This window comes from Bicyclus anynana, chromosome 16, assembly GCF_947172395.1.
Source record: "Bicyclus anynana chromosome 16, ilBicAnyn1.1, whole genome shotgun sequence".
NCBI lineage: Eukaryota > Metazoa > Arthropoda > Insecta > Lepidoptera > Nymphalidae > Bicyclus > Bicyclus anynana.
Genome location: NC_069098.1, coordinates 14,439,968 through 14,455,121, shown reverse-complemented (window position 1 = coordinate 14,455,121; position 15,154 = coordinate 14,439,968). Strand labels below are relative to the sequence as shown.

Sequence of the window (15,154 nt, the reverse complement as noted above, 5' to 3'; positions counted from 1 at the left end):
CATGGCCAAATTAATGATCCGATTTTGAGAGATAAATGAGATCTTGGTGAACATAGGTCACCTCCAAGTTCACATTTAAATTTATCTCAAAATTTTTGTTGCAAAAACAGCTTATATATTCAAAATACTCATATACTAAATAGATTCTAGTCAAAAGAAATCAATAGAAAATGGCACCTAAAAATAAATAAAAAAGCCTATATGTAAAAGCTCTGTCTTTTTGTTCTTAATCAGTAAAATACTTGTTTGGATGCTTTAAAATGTCAATTTTTATAATTACTTTTTACATTTTATTTCTGTAGTGGAAAATGATTCTAAAGGTGTATATATTATATAAGTTTTGAGATTTGAAGAGGTTTTGAAAGTAGCATATGATTGTACAAGTTAATGTTCGAGCCGAGGCGTAAGCAGTCCCTCGTCTGCGTAGTTCCTGCCTACGTCAGTGACTGACTGACTGATTGACTGACTGACTCACCTCTTTCCGGCTACGCAGCGCGCAGTCCTCGAGTGTTTCAGCCGCCTCGTACTTGCCCTGACGCCGGTACAGGGCGCCCAGGTTCTTCAGCGTCGTGGTCACAGTGGGGGAGTCCACCTGGAAACGTCGGTCATCCATCGTTATTATAAAGAACAACGGGAATAATCTTACCCGAATTGTGAAAAATGTACAATAATGAAACTATACTACAGCCTTTCTTGATGAGAACTGTTTACCAACAAACAAATTCAAAATGAGAGTATAAATCACTAGTAATTTCACACCAAATAATAATTATAATTTACTTGTTCTAAAATTAATGAAAATAAATTTGAATAATAAGCTTAGAACAATTAGATATGGTTAATATATTTTATATAACATTTTATAAACAAACCATACATCATTTAAAATAAATAAGTTAAGAAATGACTCATCACCGAGGGGTGGTGGTTCGATCCCCGCCCCGTTGGTCTATTGTCGTACCCACTCCTAGCACACTCTTTCCCGACTAGTTGGAGGGGAATGAGAATATTGGTCATATTAAAAATAAAAAAATATATGGCAAATATTCTTATTTTTTTTTTTAAAAAAAGATAAAGAATATTAATACAATAAATTATTACGATAAATCATCACTTTTAATCATATGTATTATTTTTAACAAAAGTTACAGGTCAGTTGGGGTCCCAAAGAGCTGGAATGGCGACCCCGCACTAGTAAGCGCAGTGTTGGCCGACCCCCCACCAGGTGGACTGACGACATCAAGCGAGTCGCAGGGATTCGCTGGATGCAGATGGCTCAGTATCGTGGTGTTTGGAAGTCCCTACAAAAGGCATATGTCCTGCAGTGGACGTCCATCGGCTGATATTATGATGATGATGATGACAAGTCAATAAAAAAATCAATGCTATTGTGACATATCGTAACAAAACCTTTAATTTAATGAATTTAATAATTACAGCAAACATTATAATAATGACCAACTGACACAGTGGGTAGACCCCAACTTATGCATACAAGTCATATTCAGTTGTGTTAATATAGGATTAATAATGCTATGACTGGTTCGATTAATACAAATGGAAAACCACCCTGGAAGTATACACCCTTCTAAACAAAAAAGAAATTTCAAAATCGGTCCATAAATGACGGAAATATCACTGAACATACATAAAACATACATACAGCCGAACGTAGAACTTCTTCCTTTTTGGGAGTTTTATGTCTATTTCACTAATTTTTTAATTCTCAATTTGACGCGTATGTCTTTTTTATGTTGTACCTCATAATTTGGACATTTCTTAACCAATTTTGTAAATTATTTTTTGTTTGAAAGATCCATTTAATTTTCATGAAAATCGGGTGTTGAAATGAAAATAACGAAATTGCCCGTACTGTGGTGCTAAACACAGAAAAATAAAATAAACAAAAAAGCGAAAAATAACAACGTAATGTAAACTTTGAAGGCGATACCAACACAGTGATGTATTAACTCAATTTCATAAAGTTCTTTCAGAAACTGCTTTAATAAATACGCCACTGGCTTGGCACCGCCTTCAAAGTGATCAGAAGGTAGCAAATCCGATGTTATTTTCGCGATACGCGATATATGATTTCACACCCGCGCAGTCTTTCACCCGCATAGATAGAATAATCAATAGAAGAGAATATCTTTATTATGTTATGAAGTATCTAGTCGTAGTAGTAAGAAAATACCTTAGCAGCCTTATGCCACCCTCCGTACTCTCCGTAGGGCGCGTTCTCCTTCTGCAGATGCTTGTTCTCCTCTCTCTCCTCAGCCACTTGCCAGATGGGCTTGTTGTCACCTGAAACGTTCACACATTTAGAATGTTGCCTATCATAAAATAATATATAAAAAAGACAATTTAGATCTTTGACGATAAAACAATAAAAAAAGTTAAAATTATTTACTTTAGACATTACTAATTATCTATCCGGCTGTCAAACTACGCGTTTTTAATAATAAAAATTATATATGGTATAAGTCATACATATAATCTCTATTAATATTATAAAGTAGAAAGATTTTTTTGTTTAGTTTTTGTATATGGCTTAATATGGCTTTGAATCTACTGAAACGATTTTAAAAAACCTTCCGCTAATGGAAAGCTATATATTATCAGCGAGTAAAATAGGCTATAATTTATCTTAGTACTCTAACAGAAAGGGAAATAAGCGAGTGAAATCACGCGACATCTGCTAGTGTTCATAATAACGTTACAACATTTGAAACGTTACTCAAAATTACTGCAAAATTAATTGACAGTTAAATTAATCTTGTTCAGTTCTTAAGTTAATTAATCATTAAATTAATCTGTAATATTTTTAAAATATCTTTATCTTACATAAACACTAAATTATTTTATATTTATAAGTTAATAATTTTGAGGTTACTCGTTAACATACAAAATATTGTTGTACTTCAAAAACTAGAGACAATATTAAGGTGTTATTTAATCAAACCACTATTACCCTAAAAATTAAAAAAGCAATGCAATTATTGTATAAAATCGTCAAAGATCATAAAAATGTGACACAAGTCGGCAAGGTGTGACACGAGGTAGACTGATAGTGACCAAAATATTGTTGATAGTTAAAAGTGATAAAGCAACAAAAAATAAGAACTTGACCCCTTTCCTACCTGTGCCACACTTATATAAAATCCAAACTTGTGTCACTCACCTATTTAAACACTCAAGTGGCATAAAAACACCCCATTCGTATGTTTTTAAGGTTATCAATATTAAAACAAAAACAAATGCATACGTAAGCTAATGTCGGTTTTGAATTTATTTAATTCAATGGAATTAAAATAATAAATACATTATTCAAATTAAAATAACGGATTTCATAATATAGACATTAAGTGATATAAAAAATCTTACATATTCGTCACATTAAATCTCTTGTGATTCATCAGGAAAATAATAAGAGACAAAGATTTTTTCAATTTCAAAAATGATTGTCATAACTTAATTTTGTTAAAAGTGGAATACTGTTGGCTTTACTTAACAATCTACCACAAACATAATATATGGTTTAATAGCCGTATTTGGAAGAATGATTTTAGTGCAGATAAATTGTTAAAAATGGATATTTCGCATCTTCGTACTAGCTATTTTAATTAATATATTACTGATGTCAAAAGAAATTTTATAGCGAATATTTTGGATTTTTTACATTAAATAAAAATGTAAATAACACACAACTAGTAAATAACTATAACAGATCATATTGCATCGAAAGGCTCATAGCAGTGCTAACAGACAACTTTACAAAATAAAATATCATTTAATAACAGCAAACACAACTTGACTTAATGTTATGTGGAAACCGGTTATGAGCCGTAGCGTTAATTCATTTCATAATGTCTAATAAAATAATGAAAATAATATCCAAAAGAAACAAGATTATTTGACAGGTCATCAAGGATGAGAGATATTAGAATATCTTAATATAGATTTGTAAATAAAATAACCACGAGAAAAATATCGTGGTTACTCTAATGAGCTAAAAACATCACGAAAGTTTGTCAACGATATCCAAAGGAAAATAAAATCATTGCAATCACGAAGCGATAAATGATCTATTAAAAATAAATTATTTTTATATCGAATTAAAAACTAAAACTAATACACTATCTAAAACGCGGCAGTAAGGTGCTTTCCAATCTTTCGGGCATGCTTTGGATATACAGCTTGCTAATTACTTGGTTAATGATTGCTAGTAAAATATAAGTCTGTAGTTAAATATAGGATAATCACAAACTGAATCTTCGTTCGCGCGAGGCTATGACGTCAGAGGGAAGCGAGAGAAGACAGTGCATGTAGGTCAAGAAAATACATACATAGATAAAACGACAACGTTGGTACGTCTATGTCAGAGAATTACTCAAAATTACTATAAAATTAATTGTCAATTTACACTGAATCGGAATAGAATGAAACGGAAGCGTCAACTGATGTATAAATTTTCATCTAATTACATTGACCTCTTATAATAAAATGACGCACAATCATGTAGAAAATTTCACTTAAAAACTGGCCAATTTTGCTTTGACAGTTTTAGGATTATTGGTAAAGAAAATTCTACCTAAAGACCTTTAAATAGTCCAATAATCAATAAAATCCCAAATTCAAAGCAAATTTATCCTTAAGTCTTGAGTTTAAGGTTGAATTTGCAAATGCGACTACTTGAATTGAGTGCCAAGAAGTTGTGTCTGTCACTCATCGAGTGGGGACGTTTTTTGGTCGCTGATTGTGCATCCACTTTTTAATAGGAGATCGTTGTCTATTTACGATAAAAGACTCATAGATTTTTTTAAATTTGAAACATAACAAGAGCTGAGTGGAAACCCTTTTAGTATCACGTCGCACTAGTTTTAATTTGTTTCTATTTAATTTAATATAATTTAATTTTAATTTATATAATTTTAATAATTTTATTTTATTGTAATTAAATATTTGTATACCTATTGGATAGTTACTTATTACATAAGAACATCTTTGTATGATTAAATGTAATTCTTTTTGTCGTTTCTTGCAAATGAATGACTATGATTCTGTTTCTTTCAATGGTTCCATAGCAATCCATTCTGCGGCAGTGTAAATTGATCCTAATCCTGTTCGGATTTATCGATACTTTTAATTATTACTTGCGGCAATTAACCGCGTCTCTGACGTCATACCGCTACACACCGCGGGCGAGAACTGCCACGTGGTTTTCCTATATCGATAAGTCACTACAAGCTCTAATTAATCATCTATGTTTTGTTGATGTAGTTTGTGTGCTTAAAAGTTAGATTCAAAAGAAAAGACAGACTTCGGGAAAGAGTTTCAAACTCTAGCCAACTTCTACATGCTAGTAGAAGAAAAAGCTTTTTTTTTTCGAGACATATCTAAGTTTTTTATTTATCTGGTCTGGCACGCAACTATTACTTTGCGCCGATGTAAAATATATATACATATATACAGGCAGGCAAGAATATACATTATATTTTTTCACAACCATACTATCTACCTTTAATGGTAAAGGTACAAGTGATTGCACGTCATATTATACACTTGATTCTATGAAATAATGATTTCATAGTCAAGATATTGGTAACAATTGGTTTGTATATACAAAATTAAAGGAACCTGTTTACTATAGCGTTTGACAGCTTTCTTATGGTTGTTGCGTGAAACGGATTTCACACCAGAGGTAAGCGCTGTGCAAGGATATTGAAAATTTATTAATTACACTAATATGGATATAATAGTAATTCTATGGAGTGTAAAACACTGCATTACCATTAAACTAATTATTATGAACTACGCATGCAACATTCAGTCAAATAATTACTGGTACAAATCGGTAACACAGAACTATACGTTATTCCGTTTAAATAATCCTAAAATAAGGCAAGTAATTAAAAAAAATAGCCTCTAACATTTGAATTGAATTAGTTTTATATATATTACAGGAAGATTTTTTTTTATATTTAACAATATATGTCAATGATTTATTACAGAATAACAACTTTACATATTGTACTCGTATTTGCAACGTATTGGCATGCAGTTACAATATATATTATGAAGTTTGACATTCCAACACTACTACTAATAATTTGAAACAAATTAGGCCGGCCGCTTGCACTCGTTTTCCGAATCCGTTTTCCGTGTTCGGAAAACCAAATGCATGTAATCATTTAATACATTAAATGACGCACATGTACGTTTTTTTTACGAACGGAATAAATTCCGCAAACGAATGCGAGCCCTTTCGACTATATACATTCCGAATGAAGAAAAATTATGAAGTCTGCGGTAGTTTCGCGGAATTCCAAATCGAAATTACGCATTAGGAAAACGAATACGGAATACGAGTGTATGTGGCTGGCCTTAAAGCTGTAATATGTTTACTTTATATACAATATTTTTTAATAAAAACAAAAACAAGGAACTCATTAGCAACTGACAAACTTCGTCGACCGTCGCGTCCTGAAAAGACGGCTTGCGTCATGCCATCGAATATCGAAAAAAAGCAAAATGCATTAATTCACATATTGCACTTTTTTCGCCAAGATTTCCTATACACAATATATATTTAATTTTAATATCTCTGATTTAAAATATTAAATTGTTTAAATTTGGTTATAAATTTAAATCTATATTTATTATATATATTTGTAAATGGACACACATAATTGACATATATTCATATTTTAAAGAATATTAATTACAGATTTTTGTACATTTAAAATACGGGTAAAGCTAATTAAATTCGTTCTAAAATTTTTTGAAGACGTTTTACACTTTTTGGAATATTTTTTTTTAAATTTGGCACTAACAATAAATATTATTCTTAGACACAATAAAATTAAATAACTACCAAAAACTACTGAAATAGATCAATGCTATATATTATTTAACGTATATATTGGCTGTCTCAAATATATATCCAGTAATTATTAAAATAAATGTAAATAATGACTAATATTAAAAATAATATGCAATTATTACTCTTTTACTGCTTTTATAAAAACAAAGATGACTAAATTACATGTTCACAAGATTTAAGAAAAAAAAAATATGTTCAAGAAATCAAAAAAAAATCTCAAAATAAAAAATAGTTTGTATCATTATATTTAAATTATATACCTTCATCTGTATAAATAACATAATATAAATCTAGTATTTACGATCGTTGGTATATGTCAACTTATTAATTTTTGACATTGATAAACTAAAAAAATATCTGTCATGTTACTTATTACCTGGTTTTGATTTAGGACAGCCAATTTATATATATTACTATTATGAAAAAACAAAATGTATTTACTAAAAGCTACCGTTCTACAAAAGAAAACACAAAGTTCTATTACACTACGCAAAAAAATTCGAGTATCAACCAAATGCAATAGAGATCTTAAAAATAATAAAATATATAATAATAAAATGTATGTCAAGATCTATATAAATAATATGTAGTAACATTATCATAAGTATTCTCAGTGTGAAATAAGTCAAAGAAAAATGTACCCAATCACATTTAATTAAAGTTTCAATTCGTTTACATTTTTTTTGTCAAATTTCAAAATAATTCTGTGACCAATCTCAAACTAAAGATACTGTATATAAAACGGAATGTAGTTATCAATTATTGCACTTCCTCAGAGTTAGTCAGCAGGGTACACTATACGTGCGGGGTAGTTTTGGTTTTATTTTGGTTATTTTTTGGGCGTTTTAAATGACGCTAGATATTCTGAAACGGTAAAACAAAAATGTCAAGCAAAAAAAAATATATAAGGTCAGATAAATTAATATCTTCCTTTCTATAATAAAACACAATTTTCCAAATCAAAGTGGAAAATAAGTATTAATTAAAAAAGAAAATACATTAACTACAAAAAAAATCTTAAGCGCTAATAATTGTTGATCTAGAATGTCTCATTAACAAAAAAATATTAAATATTATTAAAAAGAAATTCAGAGTTTAAATTAAAAAAAAAGCTAATTAAAATGTACTTAATTTCAATCTATATTATTTAGCACTATATTTATATACTTTGCATAAGGATTTAGTTTATTCAGGGTTGCTGCAGATCTCCTCTGTCACTGTAATTGCGGAAATTCCAAAGACATTCGACAGCGAAATTTCGCATAGACATTACTGGCTGCATACACTCGTTTTCCGTATTCGTTTTCTGAATCCGTTTTCCGTGTTCGGAAAATCAAATGAATGAAATTGTAAAATACATTAAATAACGCACACGTAATTTTTTTCGAACGGAACAAATTCCGCGCGTACGTAACGAATGCGAGCCTTGCGACAATAATAATAATCGTTTATACGTAACAAAATAGATAAATAGGTAAATAGCTTAACACTATAATTAATGGATGAGTCTCAGGTATCTAAACTAAGAAGGAACTTGTATTATAGACACCTGTGCTGCAATATATGTATATTCCGAATGAAGAAAAACGTAAAGTCTGCGGTAGACTCACGGAATCCCAAATCTAAATTACGCATTAGGAAAACGCATACAGAAAACGAATGTATGTGGCCGGCCTTAGAAATTAGGATGAAGATGAAGTCCTAGGTGGAATACTAGGCTTGTCTTCATTATAACATCATCATCATCATCATTATCCTAGTAAGTACTGTAATATGACACACCTACATAATTTTGATAATCACTCACCATCAATAGTGCCGAATTCCCGCTCGTGCGCGCGCGTCAAGACCTGCTTGTACAGAGTTTCGGCTTCCTTGTATTTGCCCTGAAACGTAAAGTTATTAATAAAGAAGGGTAAAATAATAATAATATTATTGGTGCCTCAGCTATAAGACCTGTACTTCCCTATGGCTACGGAACCCTGAAATCACCTAGACCTGTATTCAAAAGTCAGTGTATAGTCTAGAGGTTCCAAACAATTTTTTTTAATTTAACTGGATCTGGTGAACCCCCTGCTAAATTTCTATTTAAAACTTGACACTAAATGTGATTAGATTTACCTATGGAAATTTTCATTAAAGCTGAATCAACAGCCACCCCGAAATAACAGTTTTAAAAATATAGTGAGAATTGATTACTTACTTAATTAATTAATTGATTGTGCTGTGAGTGGATGACAAAGAGTAATAAATTGTCCAGAAAAAAAGTTATTACAGCCAACTTTAATTTTTGATATCTCCTCACAGCACAAAAAAATATAAATTACTTTATTTAGAAAACTCCACATTCAGTATGAAACCAGTGTGCCTAGTGGGAGTTTTCAATATTTTCATACTATTACTATCGCGTTAACGTAAACGCGAATTTATATGGAATTGAAACAGTAGTGCAGTAGTACCACTAGATGGCGCTGTTTAATTTCCTTAGAAATTCGCGTTTATGATAACGCGATAGCAACAGTGTGAAACTGCCACTAGGCCCACTGATAAATTTTCGTAGACCCCGCGTACGAATCGCGAGCCGCCATTTTTATGTCACGTCAATGTAGATCCCCGCCAAGTCTTCCGTAGACCCCTGGGGGGTCCACCTGGACCACTTTGGGAATCGTTGTGCTGTGATCACGCACCTGTTTAAGGTAGCAGGAGGCGAGGTTGTTCTTGGTCTTGGCCACGTTGGGGTCGTCGGGGCCCAGCTTGCTCTCGTATATCTCCAGCGCGCGCTGGTAGTACTGCTCCACCTCTTCGTATTTGTTCTGCGAATTATAAATAACTAAATTAATCATCATCATCATCATCAACGTCAAGACAGATCGAATTATGCTAGCTTCCATACAAAGAAGTTCAAAGCCCTTTTTGGAGTTCATTAGTCTCAAATAAACTACTAGCTTCAATGCTTTGACCAAGTCTGAAATGAGCCGAGTGGTGTAACGAGGTACTTTGCTTACAATTCTCTAATCCATTGTTTCCCAACCTGTGGTTCGCGGACCCCTGGGGTCGTGTATATGTATGAGGGTCCGCGGTGTCATTTCTGGACCATAAATAAATGCTAATATCTCGTATTTGAAATACTAATTTGTATATTGAAATGTCAACCTTTCAACACGGATCTTACTGATATTACTGGCTTGACATGACAGTGGTACAGGAAAACCAAGTAATAGAAAATATATCCTGTGACTCAGTAATTAGTAATTGAAATGCAATTGCAAAGAATTTTTGGTGAATATAAAGACAGATTATAGGGAGATATAGGATGAAGCACTGAAACATTTACTGCTTTTTTTTCAACCATATGCCTATGTGAAAAGCATTCTTCTTGTATATATACAAAAACAAATACTTACAGAAATAGATTACAAGTAGAATCTGATGTGAGATTATAACTTAGAAGCAACATCAACCTGAATATCACTGATTTAGTTGCAAAAAACAACACCAACCTTTATATCAACTTTTTTTCATAGTTTTCATAATAAACAGTTCTAAGTACCTATTTTGTATCCGTAATAACTAATATAACCTAATCGAATTTTTTTTTACTGTTTATTTTATTTAGGGGGTCCGTGAAAACTGTGCTTGATTTCCTAGGGGTCCGTGGCTGAAGAAGGTTTACACTATCATATAGTCCAGTAATTTTAGGTTATGTCTAAGGAAAAAATCCTAGTGAGCTGAATTTTCGTATACACCTTTATTACGGTGTTTTTATGAATATGTGAAAAATCGACATCTATATCGTGTCGGGTAAAAAAGTTACAAAGGACAAAAGGTCACGAAAATTAGTTTTTTGCAAATATTTCGCGACAAATATTGTTCGGAGGACAATAGAGGCCATTATAAAAATTGTTCCTTGAAAAATCGACATCTATATCGTGTCGGGTAAAAAAGTTACAAAGGACAAAAGGTCACGAAAATCAGTTTTTTGCAAATATTTCACGACAAATATTGCTCGGAGGTCATAGAGGCCATTATAAAAATTGTCCCTCATAAAATTGCACTTTTTCTGTAAAATTAACGGTTTGTGGACTAATATTCGATTAACTTCGTATTATATTGCCGGAGCTGACGTATCTGAAATGGTTCGTATTATATTGGTTGTGTTAATGTATCTGAAATGGTTGTCAGTATGATCACCTGGTTCTGGCACAGCAGCGCGAGGTTGTTGAGCTGCTTGGCCACGTCGGGGTGGTCGCGGCCCAGCACCGCCTCGCGGATGCACAGCGCGCGCTTGCACAGCGGCTCCGCCTCGCGGTACTTGCCTGCAACACACTCATACACTGACATCTGTGGCGGAGGCAGCGGAGACGACGATATAAATGACGCAAGCACCAGACATGTGATGAGATGTAAATATTAGCGAAACTGACACGAGTAAATTCTTAGGAATCATATATGACAAGCACTGTAGTTGGAAACAACATGTCAATGTTGTGTGCAGTAAATTAAATAAATTCGTTTATGCACTCAGGAGATAAAGGATGACAGTGTCTAAGGAAGCTGCAGTAACTGCTTATCATGGCTATGTATCGTCAGTCCTCTCCTATGGTCTTCCTATTTGAGGCAATTCTGTTGACGTTGAAAGAGTTTTTAGGACACAAAAAAGTGCATTCGAGCTATTTTTGGTGTAGGACCGCTTGTAAGTTGTAGATCACTATTTAAACAGTTGAATATATTACCGCTACCTAGTATGTATGTAAGAGATTTGTATTATTGTTAAGAAATACCCTAACTACTTTAAACATAAAGACGGAAATAACCAAAGATTCCCTCATAAAATATGTCAGCCAAAATGTACCTTATCTATATTCAAAAACAACGCTTACTATATGGCTCCAACGGCCTTTAATAAGCTACCCAGTCAGTTGCAAGCAATGCCTCTCCAAACTTTTAGGAATAAAATAAATAACAGCCATTTATTTAACTCGAACAGAGTTTTTATAAAATAAATGAATTTATCAATTTCATGAAATAATGACATTATGACATAAGCAATTTATCTATTCATTCTCATTATCAATTTATTTTTCATTTTCATATATCATTTTAAAGTTTTGTCCTGTAAATAGTAAAATTTTATTTATGGTTTGCTAGTTAGATAATAAAAATTGTAATAAATATTTATGTTAAATTTAGGTTGAAATTTTCATTGTTTTTTCACATCAAATATATGTTATTAGAATAAATTATGGAAATTAATATTTTAATTGTAAAAATTTTGCATACTGTAATCAGTTGAATGTATAGGTAACTCAATAATTTTAAGACCAAAACATGTACCACATTCTAGCAAATAAATGATTTGATTTAATTTGATTTTGATTTGACAAGACATCGCTGCGCAGAAGGACAATAATAAATAAAAATTAAAAAAAAAATAGGAAAAATTTAACTCATAGGCCAAGATGCCTCTGGTGGAAGAAATCACCGGGGGAGCAAGTTCCCCTGCGTCTTACTCGGGCAAGGAGGCAAAGCCTCGAGGCCCGTACCCCCTCACCCGACACTCTCGGGAGGAGATGACCCCCTCACATCTGTGGCGGAGCTGTCTAGCTGACAAGTTGTAAATTCAGCTGCTCCAAGAAATTAATTAAATAAAATTAAGTTTTTTAGTGTTTAATCTTACTTTTTATTGTTAAAAAACATAATAAACATTATTTTATTAATAGTATTAAATTAAAAAAGTACTAAGTATAGTGTACCCATGCCAAAACCGCAAGATCCCCAAAACTGTGATGGACCTGCCAATGCATAGCTTTAAGCAATATGTTAAAAAACATTCACTTAGTCGAGGCTACTATAACATTGATGAGTTCCTTAAAGATAAAAGCGCTTGGAGGCCATTGGATCAGCTTCCACCTTCACACAGGTAATAAAACTATAAGAAATTGTAATTTTTATCAATTGTAAATTATAATACTGTATGACTTTTTCAAAAGAGAACGTAAAGACGTAGCGTTCCGGTACGATGTCGTGTAGAAACCGAAAGGAGTGCAGATTTTCATCCTCCTCCTATCAAGTTAGCCCGCTTCCATCTGAGACTGCATCATTACTTACCATCAGGTGAGATTGTAGTCAAGGGCTAACTTGTAAAGAATATAAAAAAAAAAAAATTAAGAAAACCTCAACCGGCCCGGCGGTTAATCTTGTACGGAGGTCATCAAAGTGTCATAGTACGAGGAGTACCTCGTTTCCCATAGAGCACGGCCAGGTTGTTGAGCGTGGCGGCCACGGCGGGGTGGTTCTCGCCGAGGGTCTTCTCGCGGATGGACAGGGCGTCGTTCAGCAGATTGGCAGCTTCCTTGTATTTGTTCTGATCCCTGGAACAAAAACAACATCTTATAATACAATCCAGTGGCGTAACCTGCCTTGGAGGGGTCCTGTATCAAAATTAACTGGGGGGCCCAAATGAAGGGTAAAATTTCAGATAATAGAAACAAAACTGCTTGTTAAAAATTAATATGTCAGTGACTTAACCAATGTAAGATGTTTTTAACTTTTGGGCGCACGCAAAGCCCGAGAAAAAAAGAGATTTTTTTATTTCTGAAGTGAAAACTCTATACTCAACTTATTATTTTTTTTTTCTGGGAAGCACCAGTTTAAGTGAGAATGTGGATTTGATTTTAGTAATTTTTACGTGCACACGTAGGGGCCCCTTTATTGATACGGCTGATACCTGGCCTATTGTAATAATGAACCTTATTATAGTTACATAAGGTTTACAATTAATTAATCGCGATTAATGTTACCTGTACGTGCCCAGGCGTGGGTATCTGGTACCCGAACTGGCTCATCAAGCTGTGAAGCGTGCGCATTCGAGCGGGTATCTCGTAACCGAACTGACTCATCAAGCTGTGGAGCATGCGCATTCGGGCGGGTATCTCGTACCCGAATTTTCTCACCAAGCTGTGGACCGTGCGCAGGCGGGCGGGTATCTCGTACCCGAACTGGCTCACCAAGTTGTGGAGCGTGCGCAGGGTATCTCGTACCCGGCGTTGACTGGCTGCGCTGGACGAACTGACTGGATCACCAGGTTCTGTCGTGCAGTAATACTTGAATGTTACCTGTAGACTAGAGCGAGGATGTTCAGCATGGTGGCCACATCCGGGTGGTCGTGGCCGGAGGTCTTCTCCAGGTCCTCGAGCGCCTGCTTGCACAGCGGCACGGCCACCTCGTAGCGGCCCTGCGACGCGTACTGGATCACCAGGTTGTGGAGCGTGCGCAGGCGCGCGGGTATCTCGTACCCGGCGTTGACTTGCTGCGCGAACTGGGACGGTGGCGTGGGCGACATCGCTGGAAAATAATAGCAGTTTTGTGACAACTCATCCATAGAAGTACTTCGTTTTTAAACAAGTTGACGGCACTCGTTTTAGATTTGCGCGTTATTAGCGCGTATTAATCTCAGACAAATTATTGTATAGGACCTGCCTCGCTAAACGTTACTTTTCTGTCAAAGTATATGATCAACGATCTAATGCGATTATAAAAACTGTCTCTATAGAATCGATGTTAAATAGTTGTAATCGTGTTCGTCGGTTAAAGAGCTCACTAAAAATACCTTTTTGTGTAATTGAATTGTGTAAAAAACGGGCAAAGACAAAAAAAAGGGAATTCTGGACACAGAAAATCTGAATATAAGCCCATTATGTTTTATCTAAGTAAGCTTATTTCTTGTCAACACTGCATTTTTATACCTAGACCTCATGTTGGTGTCAAACGTGCGACGTTGTGTTGACGTATGCTAGTTCACATAATTATTTACGAAATTAAGATTGTATGTAAAAATTTCATCCAGTGCTTTAGTGGATAGCACATAGTATGTAAATGACATTTTGTCAATTGATTTGATGTTTACTTTAATAGGTTGATAATAGAGACCCAAATAGTGAATAGGCCAACTGACCATTCTAAATATATCGCGCATTCTAAATTTAAACGTTTCAATATACCCATATAAATTATCGAAACAGAAATACCGCTAAAACTCATACTGTCGAAATGTGCGTGATTGTTTTGCAAACCTTTTCAGAATTTAAAAAATGCTTTTGAAATACCACAGAAAGCACTAAAATCGTATTCCAAATTTACTATACCAATCTATTTGAAAACATCGTCATCATCATCATCATATCAGCCGATGGACGTCCACTGCAGGACATAGGCCTTTTGTAGGGACTTCCAAACATCACGATACTGAGCCATCTAGAGAATCCCTGCGAC

General features: G+C 33.9%; 1 protein-coding gene across 7 annotated transcripts in view; it reads right to left on the bottom strand.

Moving 5' to 3' along the window:
• LOC112052587 (kinesin light chain) overlaps positions 1 to 15,154 on the bottom strand; it is a 76,845-nt gene that overhangs the window by 12,211 nt on the left and 49,480 nt on the right. For all 7 annotated transcript variants that reach the window (XR_008251575.1, XM_052886243.1, XM_052886244.1 and 4 more), the window contains 7 exons: positions 13,999 to 14,227; positions 13,121 to 13,254; positions 11,075 to 11,199; positions 9,571 to 9,696; positions 8,691 to 8,769; positions 2,195 to 2,304; positions 476 to 592 (listed from right to left, as the gene is read on the bottom strand). Coding sequence is in view for 6 of the 7 variants with exons in the window: in XM_052886243.1 (XP_052742203.1) it covers positions 476 to 592; positions 2,195 to 2,304; positions 8,691 to 8,769; positions 9,571 to 9,696; positions 11,075 to 11,199; positions 13,121 to 13,254; positions 13,999 to 14,227 (920 nt within the window). In the remaining variant the exon portion in view is untranslated. The remainder of the gene's footprint in view (positions 1 to 475; positions 593 to 2,194; positions 2,305 to 8,690; positions 8,770 to 9,570; positions 9,697 to 11,074; positions 11,200 to 13,120; positions 13,255 to 13,998; positions 14,228 to 15,154) is intronic.